The 20,827-nt window shown below is 37.2% G+C and overlaps 2 protein-coding genes across 4 annotated transcripts; both read left to right on the forward strand.

The window, feature by feature from the left end:
* The first annotated feature begins 1,793 nt into the window (after window positions 1-1,793).
* LOC125833249 (glutamate synthase 1 [NADH], chloroplastic) lies at window positions 1,794-13,000 on the forward strand. Of its 3 annotated transcripts, XM_049512397.1 has the most exons (22): window positions 1,794-2,265; window positions 2,352-2,471; window positions 2,967-3,080; window positions 3,166-3,318; window positions 3,416-3,516; window positions 3,605-3,701; window positions 4,196-4,305; window positions 4,768-4,871; window positions 4,984-5,163; window positions 5,249-5,592; window positions 5,734-5,804; window positions 5,893-6,362; window positions 6,495-7,364; window positions 7,485-7,639; window positions 7,942-8,103; window positions 8,188-9,786; window positions 10,131-10,346; window positions 10,443-10,711; window positions 11,027-11,332; window positions 11,435-11,702; window positions 12,040-12,297; window positions 12,405-13,000. In XM_049512397.1, exons 1-22 carry the CDS (start codon window positions 1,864-1,866, stop codon window positions 12,666-12,668), a joined length of 6,633 nt encoding a protein of 2,210 aa, XP_049368354.1. In that variant the 5' UTR covers window positions 1,794-1,863; the 3' UTR covers window positions 12,669-13,000. The 3 variants fall into 3 exon arrangements, with proteins under 3 accessions (XP_049368354.1, XP_049368355.1, XP_049368356.1); XM_049512398.1 differs by lacking the exons at window positions 1,794-2,265; window positions 2,352-2,471; window positions 2,967-3,080; window positions 3,166-3,318; window positions 3,416-3,516 and adding an exon at window positions 3,764-3,906 and having other exon boundaries at window positions 3,603-3,679; XM_049512399.1 differs by lacking the exons at window positions 1,794-2,265; window positions 2,352-2,471; window positions 2,967-3,080; ... (1 more) ...; window positions 3,416-3,516; window positions 3,605-3,701 and adding an exon at window positions 3,766-3,898.
* Window positions 13,001-19,215: 6,215 nt separating this feature from the next.
* On the forward strand, window positions 19,216-20,108 carry LOC125833165 (uncharacterized). Its single transcript, XM_049512305.1, has one exon. The coding sequence runs from the start codon at window positions 19,500-19,502 to the stop codon at window positions 19,833-19,835; it is 336 nt and encodes a 111-aa protein (XP_049368262.1). The 5' UTR covers window positions 19,216-19,499; the 3' UTR covers window positions 19,836-20,108.
* The last annotated feature ends 719 nt before the right edge of the window (window positions 20,109-20,827 follow it).

Here is a 20,827-nt window from a genome sequence, read left to right on the forward strand (position 1 = left end):
CTGAAGAAAATTCTATTAAAACCCCGAGCTATGATCTAGAGAAAATTCTCTTGGGACCGCCATGAAAAACTAAAAATGTTCTTGTTAGACACAGGAGAAAAGGATGATGTAATAATATTTTTTTTTGTTGCAAATTTGTTTTTGCTCCCTAGTCCCTAGTGAAACTATTCTAACATCGGTTGATCAACTCGCACGTAGCAAATTTGCACCTGAGAAAGCACAATAAGGGGGTCCCACAAATAGAAAAAAAAAACTGAAAACCTGTAAGCATTTTTTACCGTGCCCGAACCTTGGAGGCTTGTAACCGAGCCTAGAGGCGGCTATAATATAGAATATCATAATCACCACCGTGAACCTCCTCGGCAAACCGTGGCCGACGGAGAGACCCCACCACGCGCGGTTGTCGGGTGCCGCATAGGAGATTCATCTTCTACACGTGATACCAACAAATTTTAGTAGGTGTTTTGAGCTGAAAATAATACAGTAAATTTACCCAACTATGGTTGTGGTAGAGTCGTAAGTACTCCTTCATTCTTAAATAAGAGGTTTCAGGTTCGAGCCCTCTAGGTACATAGTCGCCTTTGTTAGGGAGCACTTTACCCCATGTGAGACTTTTCGGCACGAATTTAAATTTAGTTGAATTTCAATGTATGTACCAGATATCGGGTGGAAAACAAAAAATACAGTAACTTTTTATAATAAAATATCTGTAAATACGAGTATATCATTAATAGATTCTCTTATTCATTATTTATTAAATTTAAAGTAAATTGAAAATCGGATTTAGGGAGTATTTGAAAGAAATAAAATTGTGAAAACAAATACTCCTACTATGTTTAAATAATGATTTTCTCTCACAAATTTTCGATTTATTAAAAAAATAGAGAAAGATTTATGATAAATTTCAAAAAGTCTACATATTTATACTTAAAAAATAGATTAAATAACATCAAAAGTTAAAGTATTATATACAATAAAATTGAATTTATCTAGTGCGATTTATATCTCTTATAATTAGATAAAAACTTATTTAAATTATACCTATGTAATGTATGATAAAAAGACATTAATTAATAAACTAGCGATTAAAATTGTAAATGGTAAAATTGAAAAATATCTACTATTATTTATTTAATGATGATAGAGGAAGAGTTTATCTTTTTTGTTTTTTTACTTTAAATGGCACTACGAAAGATAGATTATATTATATCATTTAAGATAAAACAGATACACATAATACTCCTCATTTATCAATCAATGGATAGATTTTGTTTTAAAACAAAGATAAAAACGTTTTTCTTCAAAAAAAAAAAAAACTCAGGTAGGGCCCACTCACCCCACCCCTCCAAGTCTACACACCCCGACAGCTTCTACTGTCTAATCTCATCTATAAAATCATAACACAAGCCACCTCGCCCATGCCGAAAAACGAACAAGAGTGCAGAGCTCCGCCACCTACCCCTGTCTCCTCTCCTCTCTCTGTTTTTTTATCTGCCCTTTCGTTTCTCCTCATTTTCATCTCCATTTATGTGAAAGAAAGAACCTTTTTTTTCTCAGTTTTCTTGAAAAGTTCGTCTGAATAAGGACAACGGACAGCCCCTTTTTCTCTATATATCCACCGCCCCCTTCCGCCGCCTCTGTAACTCCTTTTGGTTTATTCATCTTTTCATGTGATCTGCTGAAAAATCGACTGATTTGGTCATCTTGAACAACGGATCTGAGACTTTCTTGACGTTTTTAAGAATCTTGGTTCCTGTATACGTTTTGTTTATTCATAAAGATCTCGACTTTAATATTATATATATATATACAAAAATCTATCTTAAAAACTGGTAAAGATTTGAACTTGGGTGTTTTTTGAATATGTCGATTGCTTCGAGTTCTGTACTTCAGACCAAGAACAATGGCGTTGTTATGTCGTCACCGGTTAAGAGTCTTGTGGGGCATCAATTGAATGCTATGCCTTTGGGTCGGGTCGGTGTTGGTCTGGGGAGAACTAGGGTGACGAGGAGCTCGGTAGTGAAGAGGACTACCAATTTCGAGAAGAAGTTTTATGGAGCCAAGCTTCGGGCTTCCGGGTCGGAAAGGTTGCATCTTTGGCAATCTGACGGGCCGGGTCGGGCTCCGAAGCTAAGGGTCGTGGTGCGTTCTGCATTGTCTCAGGTGCCAGAGAAGCCTCTTGGACTCTACGATCCATCATTTGATAAGGACTCTTGTGGCGTTGGGTTTGTTGCTGAACTTTCCGGTGAAAGTAGCCGGAAAACGGTAAATCAGAAAACCTTAGGACTGTTTTTTGTTTTTCTGGTCTGTGGAAAGCGTCTGAATTTGTTTTTTTTTTTGGGTGATAATAGGTTACTGATGCTATTGAGATGTTAGTGCGGATGTCTCATAGAGGCGCGTGTGGTTGTGAGACTAATACCGGAGATGGAGCCGGTATTCTTGTTGGTTTGCCTCATGACTTCTACAAGGAGGTGATTTAATTTAACTGCTCAGAATTACTGCTTAGTGAATTATTTTCGTCGAATCAATGTTCTTGAATCCTGTATGACTTGTTCATTTGATGGCTGCTTCTTTGGTTCTTTACTATTTATGGTTAATCGGGCGTGGGTGGATTACCAGAGAATGTTAGGAGAATTGTCATGGTAGTCTGCTAATCATAAAAAGTGGGTGGGGGTTGGTGAGAAGGAAATGGTGCCATTCTTATATATGAAAATGATAATAAAGAGATTTTATTTTAAAATTCAGTATAATTTGAAATTAATTCGACAAAAATAATAGTAAGGATTTTCTTTTCATTTATATGTTCTTTTTGAAGGTGTTGCTGATAGCTATTTTGTTAATTGATAATAAGAAATGGACTAAGAATGCAGAATTTTGTACTGAGAGTATTTGTAGTCACCTCTCATTAGAAGTTGTAATTTGTGAGGGCTGAAATCTGAATGTTATATCTTCTGTACTTTCATCAGGTAGCTAGTGAGGCGGGATTTGAGCTACCACCACCTGGACAATATGCAGTTGGTATGTTCTTCCTGCCTACCTCTGACAGTAGAAGGGAGCAAAGCAAGATTGTATTTACTAAGGTGAGTTCTTGCTCTATCTGATGCTTTACTGAAAAACAGATTTATGTGTTCTGATTATCTTTTTTGATTCTTTGTTCTTCGGCAGGTGGCTGAGTCACTTGGTCATACAGTTCTTGCATGGCGTCCAGTCCCTACAGATAATTCAGGATTGGGCAAGTCTGCATTGCAGACTGAGCCTATCATTGAGCAAGTGTTTCTGACACCAACTCCTAGGTCAAAGGTCGATTTTGAGCGTCAGGTAGTTGTCTGTTACTGAAGTACTTAGTATATTCATTGGTACTTACTATTTACTGTATCAAATCCACTCATCCATTCTGAATCTGTTCCCCCTGCAGATGTATATTTTGAGGAGGGTGGCAATGGTAGCTATACGAGCTGCTTTAAACCTCCAACATGGTGGCGTGAAAGATTTCTATATATGCTCTCTTTCTTCAAGGTTTGTTCTGGAGACTCAGAAGTCAGAATACATTGCTCTTTGCTGCAGTTCTATGACTAATTTTTTGAAATTTATATGCTTAATACAGGACTGTTGTTTACAAAGGTCAGTTGAAGCCTAATCAGTTGAAGGAATACTACTTTGCAGATTTGGGCAATGAAAGGTTTACGAGCTACATGGCCCTGGTAAATATTTAATCCATTCTCTTTTAATTTGTACACTGACTCCATACTTCAACAACGAACAGCAGTGGATCAACCAGTAAACTGAAGAGATGCAAGGTTGAGGAATGACTTCTGAGGCATTGAAGTATGAATGATCTCTTAAGTTCTTCCACTCCCTTGATCACAATTTGAATTTGGATGCCCGTTTGGACTCTTTGGTGAGTTGGTAAGGAAACTCATTATGAAGTAAATAATGTTTTCAGAAACTTGGTGCCTTGCTCTCTGCCATCTGTTGTTAATAGTAAAACCTCCACTTAAATCATGTGGAGGGATTTGTGTGTGCTCAAGGTTAGACTAGGGCTCAAGGTTATGTGTCCTGTCACTGCAACAATCTTCAAAGTGCCTGAACTCAATTCCCGCTGCATTCAGAAGACATATCTCAGCATCTCTATTTTTTATTCTAAAAGAAAATCAGTTTTTTCCAAAATATAAAATTTTGGGTGTTTCTGGTGTAGGTGCATTCTAGGTTCTCTACAAATACCTTCCCTAGTTGGGATCGTGCTCAGCCTATGCGTGTCTTGGGTCATAATGGTGAAATTAACACACTTCGAGGCAATGTGAACTGGTAAGTTCCCTGCAGAATTGCATTTTATAGTAAAGTATATGTAGTGCTTACTGTAACTCATTTAGGATTGATCTCCTGAATGCAGAGGTAGTTTAGATAATTTGATTCCATGTGAAAATTGAGAAGGAACTTCATTGACACATTGTAAGATATGAATTGTGAGGATAAGGAGTTGACCGTAGTTGTTGCTGATCAGTGAAATTTTTTTCCATGCTACACGAGTGGCACTGAAGGATGCACATGTCTTCCTTCCTTTTGCATCAAATAGCTTTTCTTGTTCCCTTTGTGTTCTGGAGTAACATATTGACTGTAAATTGGCTAGCATGCCTCCTCAGAAGCTGAGGAAGAATCTCACATAAAATTCCGTTGTTTTACTGTGGCAAATTACTGTTGTTTCTTGTTAATTTGTCATCTGCATTGATTTTAAACTTTGTTCTGGACTCATTACTTTTGCCTATTCAGGATGAGGGCTCGTGAGGGTCTTCTTAAATGCAAAGAGCTTGGCCTTTCAAAGACAGAAATGAAAAAAATCTTGCCCATTGTTGATGCCAGTTCATCTGACTCAGGTTCTTAAACTACCTCTCTGCACCTTGAAACGGTCAACATCTCAACCTATTTCCCTACTAGCTGTTATTTGTGTTGATTGTCCCGTATCTGATTATGATCTCCATTTATCAGGAGCTTTTGACGGTGTGCTTGAGCTACTGCTTAGAGCTGGTAGAAGCCTCCCAGAAGCTGTTATGATGATGATTCCTGAAGCCTGGCAAAATGACAAGAACATGGATCCTAGCCGGAAGGCATTGTATGAATATTTTTCAGCCCTCATGGAACCATGGGATGGACCTGCTCTTATGTCATGTAATATACTTCAAGGAATTAGCTGATATCTTTTATGAGGTTTTCCAGTATGCTGTTTGCTTAATGGGGACACTTTACTTTGCAGTTACTGATGGGCGCTATCTTGGAGCTACGTTAGATCGGAATGGTCTGCGTCCAGGTCGCTTTTATGTTACATACAGTGGTAGGGTTATTATGGCAAGTGAAGTTGGAGTAGTTGATATTCCACCTGAAGATGTATCCAGAAAAGGTAGACTAAACCCTGGAATGATGCTTCTGGTGGACTTTGAGAACCATGTTGTTGTTGATGATGATGCTTTGAAGAAGCAGTACTCTCTTGCAAGACCTTATGGACAGTGGCTGAAAAAGCAGAAGATAGAGCTGAAAGACATTGTTGAGTCAGTAAATTATTCCTATAGGGTCCCTCCACCCATTGCAGGAGTTTTGCCTGTGAGTACTGTGTCTCATACTAATTTAGTTCCTCTGAATCTCTTATTAATTAACCCTTTTTGCTGTTAATTGTACTTCTTGTTATTAGTTGTTCTTTAAGTGCCATTTTATTTATCTATCTGTTCTTCTAAAATTTTACAGGCGGTAAGTGATGAGGACAGTATGGAAAATATGGGACTTCATGGTTTATTGGCTCCATTAAAGGCCTTCGGGTATGTATCTTTTGCCTAAGACAGAAACTTCCTTGAAATTTTTTGACAACATGAAGCAAAATAGTTTAATCACTGACCTATTATGCAGTTACACTATAGAGGCCTTAGAAATGCTGCTACTCCCAATGGCAAAAGATGGTGTTGAGGCTCTTGGTTCAATGGGGAATGATGCTCCATTAGCAGTGATGTCTAACAGAGAGAAACTTACATTTGAGTATTTCAAGCAGATGTTTGCTCAAGTCACAAACCCTCCTATTGACCCTATCAGGGAAAAAATTGTTACGTCTATGCAATGTATGGTTGGTCCTGAAGGAGATCTTACGGAGACCACTGAAGAACAGTGTCACCGCCTCTCACTCAAAGGGCCTCTTTTGTCCATTGAAGAGATGGAAGCTGTAAAGAAGATGAACTACAGAGGGTGGCGCAGTAAGGTTCTTGATATTACCTACTCCAGAGACCGTGGTACAAAAGGTCTAGAGGAGACCTTAGACAGGATTTGCTCTGAAGCGCACGATGCAATTCAGGAGGGTTATACAGCAATCGTACTTTCTGACAGAGGTACCAATCTTTTTAGAAAGCCTACTCTTTATACCTTTTTTTTTTAAAAAAAAAATCTGTCATTTGGCTGGACATAGGCTCGTTATCTCTTTTATCGACATAGCATTAAATTTTTCTTCTTAACCTTCCTAGGCTTCTCGCCGAAGTGTGTTGCTGTGAGCTCTTTATTGGCTATTGGCGCTGTCCATCATCATTTAGTTAAAAAGCTTGAGAGAACTCGAGTTGCATTGATTGTTGAATCTGCCGAGCCACGAGAAGTACACCATTTCTGTACATTGGTAGGATTTGGTGCTGATGCTATCTGCCCTTATTTAGCCGTAGAAGCTATATGGAGACTACAGGTTGATGGCAAAATCCCACCCAAGTCAACCGGTGAGTTTCATTCCAAGGATGAGCTTGTCAAGAAATACTTCAAAGCAAGTCACTATGGCATGATGAAGGTTCTTGCAAAAATGGGAATATCAACATTGGCATCGTACAAGGGCGCTCAGATTTTTGAGGCTGTTGGCCTTTCATCAGAAGTGATGGAGCGATGTTTCAATGGAACTCCTAGCAGAGTGGAGGGTGCAACTTTTGACGCACTTGCCAAAGATGCACTCAATCTGCATGGACTTGCATTTCCATCACGAGCCTTGGCTCCAGGGAGTGCAGAAGCTGTGGCACTCCCTAATCCTGGTGATTATCATTGGAGAAAGGGTGGTGAGATTCACCTTAATGATCCATTTGCCATTGCAAAACTGCAGGAGGCTGCACAATCTAATAGTGTAGCTGCCTACAAAGAATATTCTAAGCGAGTACAGGAATTAAATAGACAATGCAATTTGAGGGGACTTTTGAAATTCAAAGAGGGAGAGGTTAAAGTTCCTCTAGAAGAAGTTGAACCGGCAAGTGAGATTGTAAAACGTTTTTGTACTGGAGCCATGAGTTATGGATCAATCTCCTTGGAGGCACATGCTACTCTTGCTATGGCAATGAACAAGATTGGAGGCAAATCTAACACAGGTATGCTTTTTTTAAATGGAATGTTGACAGTGATCTTTCTTTTGTGAGGCTACCATGTCTTACCCTTGGGTAGTGGAATTTCTTTACTGTAACATGAAAGCTGTACCTACTTTTGAACAGGCGAGGGTGGTGAGCAACCTTCTCGGATGGAACCTCTTCCCAATGGTTCAAAGAACCCAAAAAGAAGTGCAATTAAACAGGTTGCAAGTGGTAGATTTGGAGTCTCAAGTTATTACCTTACAAATGCTGACGAGCTACAGATAAAGATGGCTCAGGTACACTTCACATGCATGTGCACTACAATATGTTTCATTTATGGTTATTTTCCTTCATTGTCATGTTTGTATTAAATGTTGGTCCATTCCTATCGGGTCCTGTATTCCAGCTGGAATAGAGGTTTCTCTTGTTTATGAATTTATGTTCATGGACAGATGATGCTGCATCTGCAAAGCACCTATTGGTGTCTTTGCCTCTTTAACTGAAACCTTCATTTGGCATTTGGTGAGATAAATGTTAACAGTGAAGTTTTCCGTGTGTGTGTCAAACACACCTATTCACTTCTTATTGTATTTTGCAGGGAGCCAAGCCTGGAGAAGGGGGTGAACTTCCTGGACACAAGGTCATTGGTGACATAGCTGTCACTAGGAACTCCACAGCTGGAGTTGGACTAATTAGTCCCCCCCCTCATCATGATATCTACTCAATTGAGGATCTTGCACAGTTGATTCATGATCTTAAGGTATTGAAATCTCTTGTATTTGTATCATGTACTTTCTGCTTTTTTGTTCATTGATCCTGAGGTGTTACCCTATTGTGCCTATAGAATGCAAACCCAGGGGCACGTGTTAGTGTCAAGTTGGTTTCTGAAGCTGGTGTTGGGGTTATAGCCAGCGGCGTTGTCAAGGGACATGCTGATCATGTCTTGATCTCCGGTCATGATGGAGGGACTGGTGCCTCAAGATGGACTGGCATCAAGAGTGCTGGGCTTCCATGGGAACTTGGTCTTGCAGAGACGCATCAAACTTTAGTGGCTAATGACCTCCGTGGCCGAACAGTGCTGCAAACAGATGGCCAATTGAAAACTGGAAGAGATGTAGCTATAGCTGCTCTTCTTGGTGCAGAGGAGTTTGGTTTCAGCACTGCTCCCCTCATAACACTTGGCTGCATAATGATGAGAAAATGCCACAAAAACACTTGTCCTGTGGGGATTGCCACTCAAGATCCAATTCTTCGGGAGAAGTTTGCTGGAGAACCAGAACATGTCATAAATTTCTTTTTCATGCTGGCAGAAGAACTGAGAGAAATCATGTCTCAACTTGGTTTCAGAACACTTACTGAAATGGTTGGCCGTTCAGACATGCTTGAAATGGACAATGATTTAGTCAAGAACAATGACAAATTGAAGAATATTGATCTGTCCCTACTGCTTCGACCTGCTGCTGATATCCGGCCTGAAGCTGCCCAATATTGTATACAGAAACAGGATCATGGTTTGGACTTGGCTTTAGATAACAATTTAATAGCCCTTTCCAAGGCTGCTTTAGAGAAAAGTCTTCCTGTATATATTGAAACTCCAATCTGCAATGTAAACCGGGCTGTTGGTACTATGCTAAGCCACGAAGTGACCAAGCGTTATCACCTCGCAGGGCTTCCTGCAGACACCATTCATATCAAGCTTAGTGGAAGTGCAGGACAGAGTCTGGGGGCTTTTCTTTGTCCTGGCATCACATTAGAGCTTGAAGGAGACAGCAATGATTATGTTGGTAAAGGTTTATCGGGTGGCAAAATCGTTGTTTATCCCCCAAAAGGAAGCAAGTTTGACCCCAAAGAAAATATTGTGATTGGAAATGTAGCTCTTTATGGGGCAACAAGTGGGGAGGCATATTTTAATGGGATGGCAGCAGAAAGATTTTGTGTCCGTAACTCAGGGGCCAAAGCTGTTGTAGAAGGTGTTGGTGATCATGGCTGTGAGTACATGACTGGTGGTACAGTTGTTGTGCTAGGAAAAACTGGAAGAAACTTTGCTGCTGGTATGAGTGGTGGTGTTGCCTATGTTCTTGACTTGCATTCCACTTTCCACTCTCGTTGCAATTCAGAGCTGGTTGATCTCGATAAAGTTGAAGAAGAAGAAGATATCATGACTTTGAAGATGATGATACAGCAACACCAGCGTAACACGAACAGCCAACTGGCGAAAGAAGTTCTTGCTGACTTTGATAATCTTTTGCCTAGATTTATTAAGGTCTTCCCTAGAGATTATAAACGTGTTCTTGCAAGCATGAAAAAGGAGGAAGCTTATGAAGCTGCAAAAGAACGTGCCATCAAGGAAGCGGAGGAGCAAGAAGAAGAAGAGTTGAAGGAGAAAGATGCCTTTGAAGAGCTGAAGAAGTTAGCAGCTGCATCTAAGGATGAATCCAGTCAGGTTAGTTCATCGATGGAGTTTCTAATTGAACTACCTTGGAATTCCTTTTGTATTATTTCATCATATTTCAGAAAGATTCTATATTTTCTCTTGATAGCTAGGAATGCTGATATATATATATATATATATATATATATTATATAGATGAAAATCATTAAAGCATCTTTGCACTTCCGATTTGGGAATGAAGATTTGTTCGGAAGGCCTGCAGTTCTGTGTATTAGAACCTGACTTTTCCATTAATTATTTTATTGGTCTTTGGAGTTGCATATGGGTATTTAGATGCTGTGAGAGGCTTTACAATATGTGTTGCAACTTTATATATGTAGTTTTGGTCTTTGCAGGTTGAAGAGGAGAACACATTGAAGAGGCCCACCCAAGTTGCTGAGGCAGTCAAGCATCGAGGTTTTGTTGCTTATGAGCGACAGGGTGTGTCTTACAGGGATCCAAATGTTCGGATGAAGGACTGGAAAGAGGTTATGGAGGAATCAAAACCCGGTCCACTCCTTACGACACAATCTGCGCGTTGCATGGACTGTGGAACTCCTTTTTGTCATCAGGTAATTTTAATGCTGAAATATGCGGTGATTAATACACACAATGAAATGCAAATGGCCAAAATCTGAGTCGACTATGTTATATAAAATATTTTGTAGGAGAACTCTGGATGTCCTCTTGGAAACAAAATACCAGAATTCAATGAGTTAGTGTATCAGAATAGATGGCGTGAAGCACTAGATAGGCTTCTTGAGACAAACAACTTCCCTGAGTTCACTGGCCGAGTGTGCCCTGCACCATGTGAAGGATCTTGTGTACTTGGTATCATTGAGAATCCCGTTTCTATTAAAAGCATTGAATGTGCCATTATTGACAAAGCTTTTGAGGAAGGGTGGATGGTGCCACGACCTCCTTCTGAGAGAACCGGGTATGCACTCTCATCATTTGCTTGTACTGTACCCCCCCCCCCCCCCCCCACACACACACACACACACACACACACACACACACACTCTCTCTCTTCCACACACACCCCATCCAACCTTATGCTTGATTTCGTTTTTCTTTGAAGGTGATCCTCTTTCTCATTTGTTATCTTTCAATGTGTTTGCTGTAAGCACCATAGTTTTTCAGAAGTAGTTGTGCCTGTACTGATTGAGGCTTATAGTAGTTAGCTTTAATGGCTAGACATTTTAGACTCTACCATACATAACTTTGATGGTTCACATTTTTCCTCTAACAGGAGAAGAGTCGCAATTGTTGGAAGTGGACCCTCAGGCCTGGCTGCTGCTGATCAGTTAAATAGATTGGGTCATACTGTCACCGTGTTTGAACGTGCTGATAGGATTGGTGGTCTGATGATGTATGGAGTGCCCAACATGAAGACCGACAAAATTGATGTCGTTCAGAGGCGGGTTGACCTTATGGAGAAGGAAGGGGTGAAATTTGTGGTCAATGCAAATATCGGAAATGATCCTACGTACTCCTTGGATAGTCTTCGTGAAGATCATGATGCAATTATCTTGGCTGTTGGAGCCACAAAGCCAAGGTGAGTACCATGGATGTCATCATTTCACTTTTGGTTCAGCCGTCAGTGTGTCTTTTCTGAATTAGTAATTGCTCACTCAAACTACTTGTTGACTTATCGTAGGGACCTTCCTGTTCCTGGACGAGACTTATCCGGAGTCCATTTCGCCATGGAGTTCCTTCACGCAAACACAAAAAGTTTGCTTGACAGCAATCTGCAGGATGGAAAATACATTTCAGCCAAGGGAAAGAAAGTGGTTGTTATTGGTGGAGGTGACACTGGGACAGATTGCATAGGAACATCAATTCGCCATGGCTGCAGCAGTGTAGTTAATCTAGAGCTTCTTCCTCAGCCACCAAACACTAGGGCTCCTGGAAATCCTTGGCCACAGGTTTGATCATGTTTTAGTTGATCTAGAGCTTTTTATTCAATTAGATGCTTGCTTTATGTCTATCATGTGCATGATGGTTTCAGTGTCAACACGAGGTTTTTGACAGCTAAAATCTTGAGGAAACTGCTCTTTTATACCTCCTGTGGAAGTTACTAGAATTGGCTTTATAGTAGGAGTTAGGATCACTTCTCTTTTATAAATTCCTGTGGAAGTTACTAGAATTGACTTTATAATCAGAGTTAGGATCATAAAGTGATCATGGAACTTCTGTTGACAAGTTTTTCATCAAATTCCTGAATGTCATTGTGACCCGTCCTTTGCCTTTCTTTGTTGGCAGTGGCCTCGTATCTTCCGTGTAGATTATGGGCATCAGGAAGCTTCTGCAAAGTTTGGTAAGGATCCGAGATCCTATGAGGTTTTGACCAAGCGGTTCATTGGAGATGAAAATGGAAATGTGAAAGGATTGGAGGTGATACGTGTACAGTGGGAAAAAGATGCCAGTGGAAGATTCCAATTCAAGGAAGTAGAAGGCTCTGAAGAAATTATCGGGGCCGATCTGATTATGCTAGCCATGGGGTTCCTTGGTCCTGAATCGGTTAGTATTTAATGACTTCCATTTTAATTTCCTCTTTAAATCCTGGTGCTGTGATGAAATCCAATTAAATATTGACTTGGTTATCCTTGCGTTTGATTTTTGTTCAGACAATAGCAGACAAACTAGGATTAGAAAAGGACAACAGGTCCAACTTCAAGGCTGATTATGGACGCTTCTCAACAAGTGTGGAGGGGGTGTTCGCAGCAGGAGACTGTCGTAGGGGACAGTCTTTGGTGGTTTGGGCCATCTCTGAAGGACGGCAAGCAGCTGCTCAAGTTGACAAGTTTCTCATGAAGGATGACGAGGACTCGTCTGCTGATGCAGCTAGCCAACAAGAATCTGTCAAAAAGCAGCCAACAGTCGTGACATAAGGCACTTGCTTTTGGCGGAGGCTGGTTTTGGGATTTTCCTTCAAACGACTTCCAAGAAAAGAAACACATAGTAAATCAAAAGCAGCTCAGCTGGAACATAGGATAGGGGGACTAGTTGAGAATATCTGATTCTTTTTTTGGGGGGAGTTTGGGGGTAGGGGATAGTATTTTGTTTTTTTGCTGCATCTTGGGTGTTCATAACTATATTATGTCCGTGCCTGTTTGCTTGGAGGGTTGCTCCAACACAGGCTAGATGAAAAAAATAAAATAATATGTACAGCTCGTTTGCCCAAAATTTCCTTCAAAATTAATATATGGGGATTTTCTTGATTTATTTGGTTGTGCACTTTGCAAGTTAATACATTATTTCTGATGACTTTGTGCGCATTCACTAAGTTATATAAGTGAAGTATTGTCCAACTTACTGTTGCAATTTGTTCAAGTTGTAGATGTAGATGCTGAAAATCAACATATTATCACAAATCTACTAATGACAGTGATTCAGCTTTACGAAAAAAGTAAATAGTTCATCACTTCTAATATGTCACTAGTATCTCTAGGCATAGTCCATGTAAGTTCCACCGCCTACAATTAACATATCAAGTATAATTTCACAAGTCAGATCATAAATTCACAAGTAGAAGTATGGCCAGAAAACATCCTTGCTTTCCAACATAATCTAACCGTCTACAACAAGAAGATATCCTTACTGTGAGCTCTCTCCAAAGTACAATAGTTTGTTTTGTCCCAAGTCAAATCATTAAATTGTTCTTTCAAGAAATTGGCCATCTTTCCAATTCCCAAGGGTCTCTAATAAACTTGAAAAAATGGCATAGCATGACAATCTATAGACTTTATTGGCAATAAATAGCCCATTTTAAATTTTTTAGCAAAAAAAGAATTTTTTAAATATTTATTTGGCATTAAATAGCCACATTCTTTTTTTAAAAAAATGATTTTTTTTCTGATTTTCTCTCTATTTCCTAGCAATTAGAGAGAGAAACTCCTTATAATTTGTTCCTTTTTTCTTTTTCCTTATAATTTGTCAACAATTTTTTTTTTTTTACGTGTTTTTCAATTCTTTCTTTCTTTCCTTTTTTTTCTCCCTCTTTCAAGTTTAGAATTTCTATCTTCTTCTTTGAAATATTTTCATTAAAGATCAATCACAATAGTAACTTTTCACAACAAGTAACTCAAATCATACTAATTTTTTTTATATTGATTGTTTGGGTTATTATTTTAAAAAAGTTGAGATTTCTACATTTTTTATCTTGTAGTTGAATGCAAGATTTTTTCTTTTTACAAATTTCCGTTTTTGTATTATAATTTTACAACTTTTCTTCTCCCAAAAACTGCAACGTTTCGTGATTTCTGGAATTGACGTTTTTTCAATTTTTAATAAATAATAAATTAATATATTTATGACATTCTTTTGAAATATTGAATTTCGTTGATTGAATTTGATAATGAATATTTATTTTGTCTCCAACAAATGTATCTAAATTTGTTAATGAATACAAACGAACATATAACAATGTAAAATTATCTAATTTGTTAATGAATTTCGTTGATTGCATTCCAAAATAGTAATGCAAACAACTGTATACCTATGTAAAATTAGAAAGATACTAATGCAAACAAATGTATACCAATTTATAAATGAATATGAACGAATGTATCAAATACAAATGTATACCAATGTAAATTTGAAAGATATTAATGCAAATAAATGTGTACCAATTTATTATGAATAAGAACAAAATGTATCCATTACAAATGTAAATTAGAAAGATATTAATGCAAACAAATGTACACCAATTTATAAATGAATATGGACGAATGTATCCAATACAAATGTATACATATGTAAAATTTGAAAGATATTAATGCAAATAAATATAAATGTATACCAATTTATTATGAATATGAACAAATGTATCCAATACAAATGTATGTCAATCTATTAGATGAATACAGATTAATGAATACCAATGCAAACAAATGTATACAAATTTGTTAAATGAATATGGATTGAGTTCAAAGGCAAAATAATTGGCAGGTAATGAATTCATAGGAATACCTTTGAAATAAGAATAATCATAATCAAAATATTATTTTCTAATTTTAAGAAAAAATATAATTCTAGACAGTATTTTTCTAGTTTTAAGTGAAAATGGTTGGAAGATAGAACAGAGATGACATTAATTTTCTTTTATTATTTTTAAAAATACGAAATAATTTGAAAGGAGAGAGTTTTGAATAATTTTTGCTAGTTTTAAGAAGAAATGGTTGGAAGTTAGAAGAGAGATGAAATTAATTTTCTTTTATTATTTTAAAAAACACGTAATAATTTGAAAGAAGAGATAATTCTAAATAATATTTTGCTAGTTTTAAATAGTAATGGTTGGAAGTTAGAAGACAAATGATGTTAAATATCTTTTATTATTAAAAAAAATAAAAAAAATATTGATATATTATTTTTAGGCTAATATGTGCCAATTTTTTTATTTGTTTATTAATTGCTATTTAATCTAGTTGTACCAATTGAAGTCTCCAAGCTTTAGATTTAATTTTCACAAATAAAAAATGTAAACGAAATCATATTTAGAAGTCGATTCAACACACAAAGCTCTTGGAGTCCAACTTAAATATACTAGGTGCTACTTTTTTCTCTTTTTTTTAGTGGAAAATGGTTCAAAATGCTCTTAACAGCTGGGGAAATTTTGACCAAAGTATTAACGATGCATTTTTAGATATTAACAACAAAGATATGTTTGGCCAAATTAAAAACGACAGATATTTTTGTTCAATTTTACATGATTAAAGAATTTTTTTTACCCATTTCCGTATATAGTTTCATTTAGCTGACCCATTTGTTTCCACCATATATATATATATATGCCAATCTTTTTAGGGAAGAACTGAAAAAAGAAGTAAGATCGAAGGCGCAGCAGATTCAAAATTGAATCAATCGCCCAATAGGTATATTTCGAAGCTTTTTTCACAGATCCCCTCCTAAACCCCTAGTTTTTACTTCATCTCTTACAACTGAGCTTGAATCTTTTTTTGAACTTGGTAATTTGGGTTGTGGCAAATTGGTTGCAAAACAAGGAGATTGCTTCTTCTTATTCCTGTGTTCCCCCTAATTATTCTTTTATATGGTAGTTTCAAAATTACATTTTTTTTGTGATTTTAGGTAGATAAATACCTCCTGTATGACTGGTTGGTCTTGTGTCTTTATGTTCTTTGTTGTTGATACAATAATTCATCCCATGTAAATATTTTACATTTCATTGTCGAAAAGTGTCTTGATTGGGAGAATCTTGCGTCAAATGGTGGTCTTAATAGTAAGTTTTTGTGCCCAGTAGTTGTGAGTTTTTGACATCGAATCTTGGTTTTATTACCACCTTCGCATTTTCCATCAATTTTAGAGAGATACTTTATATGGCCACAGTACAATTGAAGTGATGAGTCAATAGTTCGTGAAATTGGATCTATCTATTGAGTGATGACATTATCTTCGAATGATACAACAAGAAGTAGCAAAATTGGGTTGTACTTTCTTCAAGCCTACTTGTTTATCATTTATTTATTTACTTCCCTTTGTGATTTTGGTTAAATTCAATATTTTATCAATCTTAGGATAGATGTTTCATAAAGTATTGATCTTGTGTTGTATTCGTTCTAAGGAAAAAAACATATTTGCTATTCTAATGCCAAATTATATTGCATGAGTTGGTATAACTATGTCACATGCATGAGATCGTGTTGGCCTGCAGAAATAAGAAGATACTGGGTATGGATCAGAATATTAGGTCTACCCATGAATTTGTAGTCTCAGGAAATGTTCAAGGAGATCGGTAACCAGTGTGGAGGATTTATTGAGACAGTCAATAATGTTCATTCATGCGATATTGTTTGGTGTTGGAATAGCAACATTATTGACCACTACTTAGACAATCCACAGTTATATGAATATGATTTTACTGAGAGTGGTTAAACAAATAAACGTCTTTGTGGGGAGAATATTATCTAACCAAGGATGAAAAAAAAGAAAAGAACCTAGGTCCAACTTTATAGCCTCATAATCTATCTTTTTCTTTTTTTCTCATGGCTATCTTGTGACTTTTGAAGACATAATTTTTCAAGGGAAAAAATAGTTGTGCTAGGATGACATGCAGACTCTAAATGATGGAGTCAAGTTGCTAGTTGTAGCACCTAAGGTCCAGACTCCAGGGTCCGTGAGAACACATTCTTTCTGGTAGCACCTCTGTGAATTCATGTACTTCTGATAGTGCTTAGGTGCCAACTGATGGTGCCTAACCAACAATCTTTCTTAAGTTTTTGTTTCAGATCCATCAGTTAGCTCCCATGCCCTGTTATTTAGAGCCTAGACGCTATACACCTAGGATGTACTATTTTAAGGACTTACAACAACAACTATACCTTAATCCTAAACAAAATCGAGGTTGGCTATGTGAATCCTTACCGACCATGTAAAATAATCCCATCTTCACTCTGAATTGATTACTAGGGTAAACAATTACGGGTCAGTTGCTGAACTTAGTATAAATCCATGGTTATGGGGAACTCCTTTGTATCTCCTACTACCACTCTCACGCTAGTGACGGCTCCTTCTTACATGTCCGTTCTGACATAACATGAATTTCTTTTTTCTCCAAAACACACCAAAAAAGCTATTTTGGTACACTGTCATATGTTTTTTCAAGATCGATTAACACCATGTGTACATCTATTCTCCTCTTGCTATGAATTTTCATCAATCTTCTTAGTAAGAATATAACTTTTGTTGGAGATATATTGGGTGTAAATCCAAACTGATTCTTAGTCACTCTTGCAGTGTCCCTAAGTCTACACCCTATCGCCTTTTCCCCGAGTTTCATTGAACGACTTAATAAATTCAATTCCATGATTGTTTTCACAACTTGGAATATCTCTTTGTATCCAAGGGTGTGGCCCAGTGGTCAATGAAGTTGGTTTAGAACCATGAGGTCTCATATTCAAATCCCAACAAAGATAAAAAAGCACTAGGTGATTTCCTCCCATCTGTCCTAACCTTGGTGAAAAAAGTTATCTAGTACATGTTGTTTGGTAGGAGGGGACAAGTATTTTGTGGAATTAGTCATGGTGCATGAAAGCTGGCCCAAACACAATTGTCATAAAAAAATTATCTTTTTTGTTCTTATAAATTGAAATTAGGGTACTCCTATTCGTCATGCATCCTACCACCTTAAATAAAACATTAAATAGCTTGGTAAACTTTGCTTCTCCGAAGACACTCCCAAATCTTAATGCATTTACCATTTGGACCACATACTTTTCTAATCTTCTTTTTATATAGGCAGCCACTAATGCTTGTATTAGGTTAGGCTGTCCACATAACACCTCTTGGGGTTTGACTCTTACCCGGACTCTGCTAATGCAGGATGCTCTGTGCGCCAGACTGCCTTTTTTTAAATATTTTTTTTAGGCTTAATTCTACCAGTATAGCTAAAGTTTCTATCGTGCACAGATGTATTTAGATCCAAATTGTATATTCTTGTGGCTTGAGTTGAACAATTGACCAAAATAGCCTCTCCATCTCTCTTTGAGCTTGTTATCTCCACATAACCAACATTATGGCACGCAGTTGGCCATTATGGCAATGTGAACAGAAATGCCTTTTATGATTTAGGGGATGATGGAAGAGTCTGACATGTGGTTTTGAATTGCACCTTCTCTATGTGAGTATTAGATACAATACATGTGTTCCCTTCAATAAACTTCTCTTATCACTTTGTTTTAATAAAAGGAAATGAAATCTTTGCCATAAGTATATACAGTTTTTAACTATTTGCTAATTTTGTGCTACTTGTCCTCTATTAACGTTCTAGTTTTTTCAGGTTTTTTCTCCAATCGCAAATCTCCTCCAATTAACAGTCTTTATAGCACACTTAAGAGAGAGAGGAAATTTTTCAAGCCTCTGTATCTATTCTCAGTATCACTTTCCACTGTGCTCTCCCTGTCTATTTTCAATTCACTTCTTTGCTTCTGTTTCTCTAAGTTGTTCCATGAAATCACGGTCTTGTTAGGGTTCCTGAATTTGCAGTCGTTATTTCTCTATGTGCTTTCCCAACAAAGTTTTCCTTTTTAAAAATTACTTGAATTGTTTTATTTAGGTGGCAGACGAGGTCTAATGACAGTTTTTAGATGCATTCTTTATTTTTTTCTACAAGTTTGTCATGATTGCCTTTTTCTCTTGTTGCTATTTATCTCATCATTTTCACTTCCTTCCTCAGAGCTGAGAAAGTTATGGAAGCAAGAACAATGATAAGAATCATTTATTGACCAACTAAATGTTGCATCTTCTTGTTGATTGTTGTGTTCTCATGAGGAACTTATACTTGAAAGTCTTTTTCACTATAAACTCTCTCAAAATTTCAAATGTGAGGACAGAAATTTATCATCTTATGATATTTGTCTTAAAATTAATGGTATCAATGAAGCGTCTTCTCTGCATGATATTAGTCTTAAAAACAATTTCCTTTCAGATGAAAACAATGTGTATTCATTTGTTTTTTTTTTCATTGTGGTATGAATCTCTATTGAATTGTGACTTTGAATGTCAAAGCTTACGCTTGTGACATTTTAAGCTGGCAACAATTTTCAAAATGCTTTTTGGTGATAGTCAAGGAGAAAATATGGAATTGCACTTGTAAGGAGCAAGTTCACCTGTTAACTGCAATCTGATCAGGCACTATTTTTTACTGTTTCTGAAGGTTTTCTGTCTCGCTAGCGAGTCTGGTCAAGACTGGGTGAAGCAAATAGGAAATGGCAAGAAATATGGGTCATCTCTTGAAATCGTTGATTGAGCTTCCAGTATCCAAAGTTGGTTTTTCAAAGAACTCAGCTAGTCGACTCATTTGTTCTTCAACTCAAGGAGGGCAAATCAAACAGGATCATCCTGGAGAGCATGATGCTCGTACTTTGGATGAGAAGGAGAAGGTTGATAACAAAAATGAAGGGAATCTTGAAGTTGAGGACGACAGTGATGAAGAGGATACTTCTAATGTTAACAAAAAGACTGGTGAGATTGGAGGCCCTAAAGGTCCTGAGCCCACCCGCTATGGTGATTGGGAGCGTGGTGGTCGCTGCTCTGATTTCTAATCTTCTTTTCAGCTTTTGATTCAACCTGTCGTCTTACAGGTAATGCGTTGCCTATCCGATATGTAGGAGACAAATACTAATAATGTAGGTGCTAGTCAAATAGTGATATTATTTTTCGAAGTTCTTTTTTTTCTTCTGATGCTTGAATAGTGCAATGAACATTGAATAAGAGCAGCTGTTACATGATTGTACAACGCGTGATATAATATAGGTAAAATGGTCTTGTTAATTACGAATTACTGTCTCTAAATGATAGCGGCTTTTAGAGGATTAGATTATTTGAAGTTTTCTGGTATTTGGGAGATATTGAAGTCTTTGATGGTGACTTGAATCATTTTGTGTGATGGAACATTCAATTAAACCATTTTACTAAGGCATTGACCAACTCTATGTCTACAAAGTCAAGAGTTAATGTAGTATTATTATCTATTTCTAACTTGGAATTGGTAAAATGGTGATCATTTTCTTGATATTTATGATCTTTCTCCTTTCCCCACCACCATAATTTTCTCATTCATTCATTTTTGTTTTGTGTTTTTTCCACTGGCCAATTTTGAGTGCTATACGAGCTTTCTTGTTTTCCCTTATACATGAAGTAGGGCTGGAGGTTCGGATTGAATATGAAAATTTCAATCTTGATTTTCGATTTTCAGATTGAAAAAAAATTACAATCCCAAATAAGTTTGGATTGAATTGGATTTTTTAAGTTCAGTTTTGGTTTAATCAGTTTGTATATTTCAAATTTGAAGTTTTGACTTTTAAGCCTTTCGGTATATCATAATAATTAACGGTTTTAATTCACCTTATAGTTTGCCCGTTAGAATGTACAACTTTCTATGATTAATAGGGATTGAAGTCATCCTTTTGCAGTCCATGTCGTGTAATTTCGTATTGAACTTTATACTATAATGGATAGGATCGTAGGTATTGAAGCCCGACTAATGAGATATTCATGCCGTATAGGGCCTCATTCGGAGGGAAGTGCTCCATAT

Source organism: Solanum verrucosum, unplaced genomic scaffold, assembly GCF_900185275.1.
Source record: "Solanum verrucosum unplaced genomic scaffold, falcon-dt-bn FXZP01000100.1, whole genome shotgun sequence".
Classification (NCBI taxonomy): domain Eukaryota; kingdom Viridiplantae; phylum Streptophyta; class Magnoliopsida; order Solanales; family Solanaceae; genus Solanum; species Solanum verrucosum.

Bases quoted from the DNA above. Each gene is read 5' to 3' on its own strand.
- LOC125833249 (XM_049512397.1), top strand. From the start codon at position 1,864: ATGTCGATTGCTTCGAGTTCTGTACTTCAGACCAAGAACAATGGCGTT. The intron at 3,081-3,165 runs GTGAGTTCTTGC...GTTCTTCGGCAG, and splicing joins GCAAGATTGTATTTACTAAG to GTGGCTGAGTCACTTGGTCA. The intron at 7,365-7,484 runs GTATGCTTTTTT...ACTTTTGAACAG, and splicing joins TGGAGGCAAATCTAACACAG to GCGAGGGTGGTGAGCAACCT.
- LOC125833165 (XM_049512305.1), top strand. From the start codon at position 19,500: ATGGCAAGAAATATGGGTCATCTCTTGAAATCGTTGATTGAGCTTCCA.